The sequence below is a fragment of the Carassius auratus genome, chromosome 34 (assembly GCF_003368295.1).
Source record: "Carassius auratus strain Wakin chromosome 34, ASM336829v1, whole genome shotgun sequence".
In the NCBI taxonomy this organism is placed as follows: domain Eukaryota; kingdom Metazoa; phylum Chordata; class Actinopteri; order Cypriniformes; family Cyprinidae; genus Carassius; species Carassius auratus.
In genome coordinates, this window is record NC_039276.1 from 19,601,092 (window position 1) to 19,613,138 (window position 12,047).

Sequence of the window (12,047 nt, forward strand, 5' to 3'; positions counted from 1 at the left end):
GTTTCAGAGCTGGAGGCAGGAAAAGCCAAAGCACATGAACTCTGTTGACCATTAGCAATTCAACTTGCATTTTCTCTGAAGCTGCCTAAAATAACAGTTTTTTAAAACAGGTTATTCTGCTGGGGTTTGTAATTGCTTGAACATCAAAATGCACGATCGTTTACGGAGCTCTGTGCTTTTTAGCATCGCTTCAGCTTGGCAACAACAAGAGGAATTTCAGTGTGTTTATAAGTTCAGATAAACACCCAGTGACTCATTGATTTTTTTAAGGAATATCATGGATGCTGATCTGAAAAGTGAGCGTTATTTGGAGAATCTGTTTTTGGACTGTTAAGGTCGAATTCTGTGTAAGTTGTTCAATACGGTATAGATTGTGTAGGAGCAAAAACATCTGTTTTAGCAGCATTAATAAACTTTTCACTGGTGTCTGAAAAGTTAGTGAGCTGCTTTCTTAGAATGTTTGAAATGCGTAGGCAGCTCATTTGTTTTGTTTATTTTCTCTCTACTTGAGTGGCTCAATATGTATGACATCCAAAAATGCTCACTAGGAATGTTTCCCAAAAATGTTGTGAAGGAAGGTAGGTCAGTAGACATTGTCCATAAACCCAGATAGCACAAGGATGTCTGCAAGATGTCTGTTAAAGATCGCTTGATCTGGAAAGCATCTGCTGTATACAAACATCTGACAGACGACTTTAAGATGTCCGTTTTACATACACTCTAAGTCATAAACATCTTATAGACATCTTCTAAACATCTATTTGACATCTGATAGGAAACGTCCTGTAGATGTATTGCAGGTGACCAAACACTAAAAAATGTCTTGCCGATAGAAATGCAGACGTCAAATATACATCTATGTGATATACGTGTGCTATCAGCATACTGTAGCTCACTTTGCATGATGCCCAAAACATGCTGTCTAGGTAGGCACCTCAATATGATGTTCAAAACTGGTGTTTACATAGGCTGCTCACTAAATATGATACCCAAAAATGGTTGTCTAGGAGAGGCATTCACTAGGCAAAATTCCCAAAACTGGTGTCTACTTCAGGACCCCTTAATGTCTAGGTAAAATGAGTGACTAGATAGGCAGGTCACTAGTTTTAACACCCATAAATACTGGATAGTTAGGTTGCACATGAGCACATGTTGTCTTGTGCAGGCAGTTCCCTATGAGTTTTACCAAAAATGCTATCTAGATAGGCAGCTGACTAGGTATTAAAAACTGGCATCTACCTAGGCAGCTCACTAGATTTTATGCCTAAAATGATTGACTTGGTAGGCAGATCACTAGGTATAACACCAATAAATGTTGTCTAGTTAGGTAGCACGAGACTGAGCACAGCCACAGTCTTGTGTGGTGTCTGTATTACAACAGAAATGAGCCAACGATATTACATCACTTCTAGGAAGTAAGTCATTATCAACACAGTCCCATTACAGTGGGTTTAAAGTACAAGTGGTTTATTATTATGCACTTGTCATGTTAATCAAACTGGTTTTAGGAAGTTGACAGTTTAATCTTATTGCGGTTTGTGTGGTACTTTGTGGCGAGGAAAGATTAATAATAACAAATACCTTGATTTATTTTAAACACAAGTAGAAAGTAAAGCCCACATGCATCTCCGGGTTAGTGTAGTCCTCATATGGCAATCGCTTTAGATAGCAGTATGACTACAGCAACCTGCTCTCGCCTGAACTCACGCAAAAAGTAGTGAAGAGAAGAACAGAAAAAAAAAAGGAAACATGAAAAGGCGAGATCATCTGTGTCTATTATCTGATTGGCTGTCTGCGAAACCAAAGGCATTGCCCACCCACATGTTTATATGAATCGTTGATCATTTGCGGAGTCCTCCCACTGAGAGAGGATCTGTGCCGCGATCGAGCGCTCATGGCAGCTAATGATTATCGCGTGTACCTGCGGAGTCATATCGATATGGAAGAGGCTCCGGCGCGCGCTCCGCACACGGGATCCACGCACAGAGCGCTCATATTCTTCACGCTCGCTGTCATGGGACTGCTGCAGGTCGCGTCGAGTGTGGCGATTTTGTTGCACTTAACCGGTTATCTGCGAGAGGTAAGGAACTCTAAAGTAAGCATGCACCCGGGAGAAAACAGTTCTTAAACTCTTTCATTACAACACTTTTTAAAAGCATTTTCACAGTTTAGAGGCATGAATCCTGTCTTAGATGCAATTTTGAGGCCTGCTTTCGTTTAACCTGCTCTGAACTCTGAATGTCAAGCGTTGCAGGAGCGTTCGGAGTGTGTGAGGCGCGCCGCGTTTGAACATCAGAAGGAGCGCGCGAGCGTGAACATTCGAAAAGAAGTGTCTCGTGCCCACTCAGAGCTTTTTGTGCCGCTTGTTTAGAACATAGCTTATATGGATAAGAAAAATATTCATAAAGCGTAAGTAGATAATTTTGATTTAAACGAAGAATTTAAACGTCGTTCCAATTTGATTTAGTTTGGTTAAACTGGTTTATTTAAAAAAAAAAAGTATATTTAGTTGTGATCTGAATCTCAGGCGACCAGGAGTGTTTTTCTTTATTGCTACTAATATCACCTAAAAATATATTAATGCGAGACAGTTGTGTTTTATGAGTAGATCTCAAATTGATTGATTCACAAGCACACGTTAATGTCGTTCAATAGGATGGTTATTACATGTTTAAATAGTTTTGGCACACAAGTTTTGTTCAGGGAAAAACTTTATAATCCAAGTGCTGATGCAGGAAATGTTGGTTTTTGGCAGTGTTGTTCTTTATGAATGTGTTGTTGCTCCAGCACTGGTTTCCTTTTTCTGCGCTTTCCAAAAATATGGAGAAAACAGTCACTACTCTGTTTATGAGGGTCTCCCACAAGGGATAGAAAGACATACAGTCTCCATCAAAAGGTTGGACATGCCTGTTAAATCTTTTTTGAGTACATTGGAATAGTATTAAAGTCAGCAAAGCTATAAAAGTGGTCAAAGGTTCTACTTTGTGTAGATTTCACCCTGTACCAACTTTCTAGCTGCATCATAAGATGCTTTTTAATAATATTGAACATAATTTACTAAATTCAGGAACTGTGATAAATTTAAATAGTTTATCCCCCCTTTTGCAAGGTTGTTTTTTTCTGGGCATGTCAAGTTTGCCCTTTCACCCTGATTCTCCAAAACATTTCCTCTGACTTCATCTGGTGGTCTGATACTTAAGTGTTTGGCGGAGCTGCAGTGAATGGGATGCTGAGAATAAGCTCTCACATGTTGTCATCCCCAGATCTCTCTCCTGTAGTTTGCATTCTGTGGAGAATATGAAGCTTTGGCTAAAACGCAGCAGTATATGTCACATGTGCTTGTGGAGGGCCAAAGAAACAGATGCTAGAAAGGGAAAAAGATAAATGTTGGTTGTGTTTGGCTCATGGTTCATGGCATCCCCACAATCCTCAACATAACCCAACCATATATGATAATGAAATGCTTTCACCAAAAAAAATTCCTTCTCATTCCTTTTATAGCGCATGTATTTCAAATGCAGTTCAGTGCATCAGAGGAAAGCAGAATAACATCACACACTACGTGTCTCTCTCATTCGGTCTTTCAGCATTCCATCAGGTTTTACTTGCGGTAACAAAGATTTTCGGATTTTGCAGTATATCATATTACCTTGTAACTGAGCACCTGCACTATTCATAGTTTCAGATAGGTGTTGTCGCCCTAGTTCTACCGCTTTAAATAGTCTCTGTGGGAACAGTTTATATCATTTCAGAAAATATGTCTGATGTAGTGATAGCAGAAAAAACGTATTCGTGCTTGAAGATACATGACGAAGACGAAACCTCAGTGATCATCTTCCTTCATTAGACCCAAATGGAAATGTGATTTTGTAATTTCTGCCCTTATTTTGAGGTTATATCTATGTAATTCTGGGGAATAGATTTTACCTTGGTAAAATGTGAGATCTTAGACTCTTAAAAGTAAAAAAGATTGTCAAAATATGCAATAAATGAAAGCAATAGTTTTTGTAGAATTTTATGAATGGCAACCGTTCCATTTTGCAGCATTCTGCGGGTGCAGAAGTGGATCTGTTATAGTATGTAATATTAACATTATAATAATAATAACATAATAGTTATTCAGTTTTATCAACCATGCTGAAGGAGTGCATTGGTCAGGACATGTCTGAAGAGAATAACCAGGATGTTTTACCTTGCTAATAGTAATAGTAAACGTAATAGTTCTTATGGTATTGGATTTAAATGCACATCTTACAACACTTTTGTTCTCTGAGCATATAAAGCAGAGTTTAACTTAACGAAAGTAAGCCTGCTTTCCCATTAGTTCATTAAAAGCCTGCAGTGTGCAGTGGTAACCACTGGATGCAGTGTTGTAACTGAACTGTGTTTGTTGTGTTTTTACAGGTCGACCTTACCTCAGCCCAGCAGAGTCCTAATGAGGTGAGCTAATAATCTTCAAAAGACGAGGCTGTGTTTCTCATGTTTGTGCATCTTGGCTCAGTGGCAGAAACAGCATCAGATTGCAGTTTCTTGCGGTTTGCATTTATTTTCCACATTTTACATAACACAATTTGCCTTTAGGATCTTTTGAAAGAAGTGCATGTTGGATTGCATGCCAAAAAACTGAGACTAATTTGACAAATCAGTCTTAACATTATATTAACATTTCATGTGCTTATGGCAAGGCATTTCTTTCTGTTAGTACAAACAAGGACTGCCAGTGTGGTCTGCCAGTAGTGTTTACTGGATGAGCAGAATGTGCTTCTTGTATTAATTGTACCAGTGTCCGATTGTTAAACATAAGCTCTGCATTGGTATTTTCACATATTTTGTTTATGTTTAAAGGCAAGAATAAACACGCCACAATACCACGGCTGCTGTACAGCATTTCCTTGAGCGTGATGATGTAGTCGGTTAAGTCCCTGGAACTGTTTCTTGTCAGGAGCTTTTGTCTGGATATTTAGCCATGTCTGATGGTTACTGGCTCAATAATTACAAATCTATACTATGGTCTGTGTGAATGCAGTTCTCCTGTGCTCATTGTGCTGTGCTTATAGTGTAATTATGGGATTTGGAAAAGTCATTCGGCTGTGGTAAAGAAATAGATTTGTCTCAATATCAGAATCTGTGAAAAGAGATCAGAGGGGAGATAAAGTTTAGTTCACACAGGAATTAAAAAGAGTATTTCCTTCTTTTGTTTATGTTATGAGGGCTTGTCGTTGTATTATGCTTTTAATGCTATATCAAATTTCTGTTTATGATCTTTTTGAAGGTTTTTTTTTTTCCCCTGACAGCTTGCTTTGCCAGGTCTTGAGTCTTGGGAAGTGTACTGTGTTTATCATTAACCTAGGGCAACTTATGTCAGAGGAAATGTAAATCAGAAAAAAGTGTTTAAATATGTTATGTCATGCCTTTGTAATGTTGCTCAAATGCAATCTTTGGTCTGCCAAAATTCTTCCGAAGGTCAGAGCACCACACAACATCCAGAACCCTGCGCTCGAAAGCCCTAATTATTGTGTTTGCTTGCTATTCGATGCTAGTTTAAGACAAAAAACCCCTAATATTATCACATTTTGATACTTATGCCTTAATCTACTACCACGTTTATGGATCTCTTTGTGGTATCATACATAAAATGACGACATACTTGCAACATGTTCAAGTTGAAGGGAGTGTATTTAAGAATTCAGTGTGTTCCGGATTAGCTGGATTGTTGACACCAACGGAAATGTAATACTTTCTCACATTTCAGTCATACCTGAGCAGGTGAAACTGTAGAGAGGAAACAGCATGACACATTTGTAGCCTGACAATGCTACTGCATTCCAGTCTCTAGCAAGTCTTTTTCTGCATAGTGCACAGTGTTGAGTTAAAGTATATAACTCCTACTGTACATCCATCCTTCCTAGTGTAGCTCACAGAGAAATTAGTTTGTAACAAAGCAGCTTGTGACTGCAGAACATTCGCACAACCAACTGAACCTGATGCCAAATCTGATTTGATAAATCTATAATTCACCAATCACGTGGATTCCAAATGGATGTCACCCATGAAGATTTATCAGAGAATGATATTGATCCCAACCAGCTTGAGTTTCTGGAACTATTGGAGCTTTTAGAATAGTCATGTGACTAGTCCAAAATCCCACTCCTCTATGTGAAATATCTACAATAAACATGAAATATCCATTGTTTATTTGTTTTCTTATTGGAGTGTAGATGAGTCTGCACAGTGAATATCATTCGGTAATGTGTTTGGTTGTTCTTTCTCAGGAAATGCACAGTGAAACCTTAATAGCCGATCCAATCAAAGGTTGCAAGGAGAAGAAGGAAAGATTTCGACAAAAAAAGGACACGCGCATGCCGTCAGCTCACCTTCCCATCAGGACGCCGACTAACTTTGCAGCCAGTAAGCATATGCTGTTTATTCCAGAATCACGTGGCATGAAATGTTTCCTGACATGTTAAAGACTTGTGACTTTAGTGTTGTCATGAAAAATATATTCAATTTTATTTAACTAAAGAGAAAGGAAGTTATCTAATATATAACCATATTTACATCAATCTTTTTGTTTTTTGACTGTGTTGCTTTTGCAGAAGATCGAAATGAATTAACCATAATCACCTGGGATGATTTTCAAGGGCTGTATTTGAAGAAGATGAAATACCATGACGGACGAATTCTAGTGGACGAAGCTGGCTACTATTATGTATATGCCAAGACCTGCTTTCGATACGCTGAGGAACACGACTCGGGCAAAGAGGATGTCAGCAATGTACAGTTGTTTCAGTACATTTATCACGAGAAGCACACTCAGTCTGTAATCACACCTGTCCTTCTTACAAAAAGCGGCGGCACGCTGCAGTGGAACATCGCGCCGTACAACATGTACTGCGTGGAGCAGGGCAGAGGCATCCAGCTCAATAAGGGCGACGGGATTTTTGTCCGCGTATCCAATGCATGGCTGCTGGACCCAGCGGCTGAAGGCACTTATTTTGGTACTTTTAAGATAAGCAATTGATTTTTGCTACTGAACATATTTATGCACATTTTGCAAAGTGACCATGAACCACTGAGCACTTGTTTTTGATCACTGACTTCTGAATTTTTGTTCAGCATAGATAACTTTTAAGAGCACATTATAAGTTTGAACACTTCGCAGTTGTGCCATTGAAGCTCTTAAGGACCAGCACTAGAACACCAAGTATAGACTCAGGCTTCTGTCTGTGTGTTTTTTTTAATTAAGTATCATTACTGGAAATCAGAGGCGCTGCAAAGGGGTGAAGAATAGGGTGATTCCAAGGGCCCTGACCAGAGAGGGTCCCGACACAATCCCTGGGATGCGATCACAATTTCAACAAGGGCCGAGGAAAAAATTGTGCCTGGCAATAGGCATCAGTCAAATACTGGTACCTTACTCTTAAAATGCTCCAGTACCAACAAGCATGCAGTGAATCACATCGGTGGAGAGATGCTGGACGGTCCTAGTAAAGTCTAGTCCTCGTAGGAAAAACGTAAACAAGCATGATTAATTGAACTTTGAACTTTGATCATGCATAATCTGTCAAGGACAACTGAATTATGCCCAACAGGTGGATAGACACGTCCTCTCACCCCTCCTATGTTTTACTGATTGGTGAATTTCTGTTGGACATATGAGCTGCCCTTTGTTTTAGTTTATTTTATGGTGTTAACATTTAAATTGAACAAAACGTCTACAAACATTGAACAAAAATCAAGGCAGCTGGACTGTCTTTAACTCAGTGTGAGAAGCGTTGTGCAGAACCAAACTGAGTTTGGTATGCTCTAATTTAAAAAAAATTGTAATGCACTAAGTGTATTTATTTATTTTCTGTGATGATGGAATGTTCGTCAAATGTTCTGTCTGTAAAGTTTTGTACAGTGTATATAATTGTATAATTGCCTTTATTCCATGCTTCAAGAGGTTTTGGATGAAGGGCATTGACTTTAGGTCAGTTATACATGCGCTTTTGTCCGAGGCACAGGGCTCCTGTTTAAAGCAGAAATTGAGTTGTTTTGTATTTAAGTAAAATCCATTTGACAATTCTGTGTGCAAATGTTTGTGGACAGCAGAATTTATTGTTCCCAACCCAAAGCAAGCCTAAAAAGGATTGCAGCCTTAAAAAGTCAAATTTCTGTTTCATATGTTAGCAAAAGTTTTGTTTTATTATGTTTATTTATACTATTCTGCCTAATAAAAAGATACTTTTCTAAATAAAATACCAACTTGTTGATGAAAAATACTTTTAGTTTTTAAAATAATGTGAAATGAAGTGTTAAACACTGTTATTTACCATGTTTTCCATGCAGCACCATGTTTTCCACCATTCTTTTAGACATGTGTTAAGGCTATTTTAATATTGCCTCGACAGAGAAAAAGTCCAGGCATTTCCCAGCGTTAACTGGCTCTTCTCTGCATGTGACAGCTAAAGTAAATGTTTGGTCTTTCCTTTCTTTGTGGTATTGTCAAGAAAATGGGTGAATTACGCTAGCTGTGAGGTGGGAACATCCTTAAAATAATATCCACTTATTATGGCGGTTGTTTTATCCTTTTATTCACTGCAGATAAATGGACCAGAATTTAGTTTGGACCTCTTCTATGCTGAGAGAATAGAAGTAGGAGAACTAAAACAAAACTGCGTCCCATTGTGTATTTCTCAAGTCTAACTCAAGTTAACAGATTGATTTGTGAGGAACTCACTCAGCACAGCCAACCACTAAAAGTACTGTGGTCTGTGAAATCCAAGGGTGATGGAAATGGCCACATATGACACTTGACCTCAATATTGCAATTATTTAAAAAAAATGTAACCATTATAATGATACGTTTGTCTTTGAAACATGGTAATGAATAATTCAGTTTCGTAACAAAGTTTAAATTGTTTTTGTTCTTCATATAATCAGTAATTAAAATAAATAAACGTTTCGGCAGTTCAATGAAAAAATAATATTAAGATAAAAAAAAAAAAAACGTTTTATATTTGTATTAATGTTGGTTTTGTTTTTGAAAAAAATGTATACTATTTTCTATAATGATAATAATAGTAATAATAATAACGTCCAATATATATATATATATATATATATATATATATATATATATATATATATATATATATATATATATATATATAAATCACAGATATTTTTAACAATAACAAAATGCAACTTTAAGCAAATTCTTGATAATTTTAAATTATTATTTTTTTTTAAGTAAAAGTTTTGGCTCCTACTTTAACTGCAGACGCTGTTTCATTTTGAATGCTAGCACAGCAAACTTTTCTCTGTCTTTCCAAGTTTCATTTTTTGAAGCAATTACATTTCTCAATACTTGGCATGCATGGGGTCCCATAAAAATGTCAGGATGTTTGCCAACTGTACTGTGTGCACACACTGGCTTTATACCCCCTATATGTAGACTGAGCTTTCTTTCTTTCTTCCTTTCTTTCTTTTTAGACTTTATTGTTTGCATGTGCAAAAATAAAGGTTTCAGGTTACGTTTTTTTTTTAAAGCGAAAAACATAGTGTTGCAGTTGAACTGACTGTTTTGAGTTTTCATTTGAAGACAGTTGAATAATCTATCCATGATCTACCCATGCAGCCATATGAGTGAATGTCAGTCTATTTACAGCTGCCTTTACAGAACATACTTCACCATAAGACATTTCTGTGGTCATCAGATGTTAGTAACCTAGTGTGAAATGTTTTGTGACTGAATTGTGCTTTTGTAAGCATACAGTATATTAGTTTAGTTTAATTTATTAATTAATAGAGCACATTTCAAAACAACAGAAGTTGCCACCAAAGTGCTGTACAGAGGTATTAAAACAAAAAAATAAAACAATACTAAAACAGAATTAACATGCAAAATTATAAACACAGTCATTCAAAACATAAAGAATACAGATACGTTTTTAATGAAGATTTAAAAGTAGAAACAGAAGGGGAGGATCTAATATAGATAAGGAGACTGCTCCACAGTCTGGGGTTGTAGTTGAAGAACGTAAGGATCTTAAAGCATTGTACGGGACAAAAAGATCACTGATATACTGAGGGGCAAAACTTTAAAGGTTTATAAACAAAAGCAATGTTTTAAAATCAATTCGGGACCTAACTGGTACCCAGTGGAGAGAGGCAAGCACAGGAGTTATGTGCTGACACTTTTTAGTGTCGGTCAAAAGCCTTACTGCTGCGTCTTGAACCATCTGCAGACGATTTACAGTTGAATTAGGCAAACCCAGGTATAAAGAGTTGCAATAATCCAACTTTGAAGAAATAAAAGCATTTATAATGGTTTCAAGATCTTTCTTAGATAGTATCATCTTGATTTTGGCAATAGATCCTAGCTGAAAAAGACTAACAATAACTAACAATGCTTATCAAAACTCAAATTAGAATAAAAAATGACACCAAGATTTTTAAAACAGTCATGAGCATTTGAGGATAAAGAACCAAAATGATTAATTATGTCAGAGGTCCTATCTGGTGAGGCGAAGATAACAGTTTCAGTTTTGTCATTGTTTAACTGTAGGAAGTTCATGTCCATCCAACATTTTATGTCAAACAGGCAGTCAAACAGGCCGGACAAAGAACCATTATTATTTTTTATAGGAAAGCAGAGCTGAGTGTCATTGGCATAAATTGTGTCTCTGTATAATATGAACATGTGGAAACATACTGTATATAATGCAAACAAAAGAGGACCCAGAATGGAGACCTGGGGTACACCATGATGTATTGGGGCATGGGAAGAAAAACAATACTACTACCGACTTTGACAGAAAACGTTCTACCTTTGAAATAAGAAGCAAACCACTCCAGTACAGAGCATTGTACTGGGCAGCACTCTGACAGGACCGACTCTATAACATCTTACCTACTGTATACACAGCTATACAATATTACTGATATTACAATACACTATATGATATGTGATAGTTGTTTATTGATATCGTATTACCAAAACAAACATAAACACATTTCCACCTACTGCACAAATATATATATATATATATATATATATATATGTAAGCAAATAAAAGATATTGGTTAAATATGCAGTGATACACACAAAGGCCCCCTGCTAATGTCCGCTTGTGTTTCCACAGGCTTCAGGACCTTGGACAGCAAAATACCAATCAATGTCCACATTTATCAGATGAGACTGACAGTGGCCACTACAGATCATGACCATGATCATGCTTTTAGGTTGAACCAACAAGGTCAGGCCAAGTACCACAAAATACAATTACCACTTAGTTACAATGTTCAAAAAATCGAGAAGAAATAGAAAAAGCAAGAGAGCATTTCTTCTGTAATAGACTATTGTGTAAAAAAATAAAAAATAAAAATAAATTAAGTACCTTTGTTGTTTTATTGGATTTTGAGATGTGCATTTAAAAGTGAGCTTGCAGGAGCAGGGTTTAAGCTGACTAAATGAAGTGCAGAAATCATTATTATATAACATAAAATATATAAAGGCAAAGATGTTAGCTACATATTACATGAAAGACTGAGCCCTGTTATCAGATGAAAAAATATAATTTGAGTGTCAAACAGGAAGGGTTGTGGTTGAGAATAGGGACTACCCTGCTGACTCATTGGTAGTGATCTTAAACTTTTGTTATGAGATTACATATCTTTATAAAATATATATATATATATTTTTTACACAACTAACTGAAGTCTGTTTGGGTGTTATAGATGGTAATTTTTTTATTTTATTTTTTACTTTCGGTCCAGCCATTTTTCCAAATCTGACATGTGGTGGCATGTATCTCCTGAAATACCTGAAATCTCCTGAAATGTAGTAGTTTTCGGAGGCTGAAATCAACATTATTAATTTAGTGTGAACATTTTTTGAACTAGAGAGAATGATTAGTTAGCAGTCCCATTCATCCTTATGGTTCAAATGGTCTACAAATGGTACAAAATTATCTTAAATTTGTATTTATTTATTTATTCAGATTTTATTATTATTATTATTTACTTCCAGAAAAGCATTTTTGCCTTTTTCTTTTCTTAAA

General features: G+C 36.6%; 1 protein-coding gene across 4 annotated transcripts; it reads left to right on the forward strand.

The window, feature by feature from the left end:
• Positions 1-1,741: 1,741 nt before the first annotated feature.
• Positions 1,742-8,241, forward strand: tnfsf11 (TNF superfamily member 11). Of its 4 annotated transcripts, none has more exons than XM_026218520.1 (4): positions 1,742-2,095; positions 4,405-4,440; positions 6,273-6,408; positions 6,588-8,241. In XM_026218520.1, exons 1-4 carry the CDS (start codon positions 1,895-1,897, stop codon positions 7,019-7,021), a joined length of 807 nt encoding a protein of 268 aa, XP_026074305.1. In that variant the 5' UTR covers positions 1,742-1,894; the 3' UTR covers positions 7,022-8,241. The 4 variants fall into 4 exon arrangements, with proteins under 4 accessions (XP_026074305.1, XP_026074307.1, XP_026074306.1 ...); XM_026218522.1 differs by having other exon boundaries at positions 1,746-2,080; XM_026218521.1 differs by having other exon boundaries at positions 1,748-2,095; positions 6,597-8,241.
• Positions 8,242-12,047: the final 3,806 nt, after the last annotated feature.

What these genes read in the sequence shown, in the direction of transcription:
- tnfsf11 (XM_026218520.1), top strand. Translation starts at nt 1,895, where the DNA reads ATGGCAGCTAATGATTATCGCGTGTACCTGCGGAGTCATATCGATATG. An exon ending in GAGAGGTAAGGAACTCTAAA is followed by an intron (nt 2,096 to 4,404) that starts GTAAGCATGCAC and finishes GTGTTTTTACAG; the next exon opens with GTCGACCTTACCTCAGCCCA. An exon ending in GCCGACTAACTTTGCAGCCA is followed by an intron (nt 6,409 to 6,587) that starts GTAAGCATATGC and finishes TTGACTGTGTTG; the next exon opens with CTTTTGCAGAAGATCGAAAT.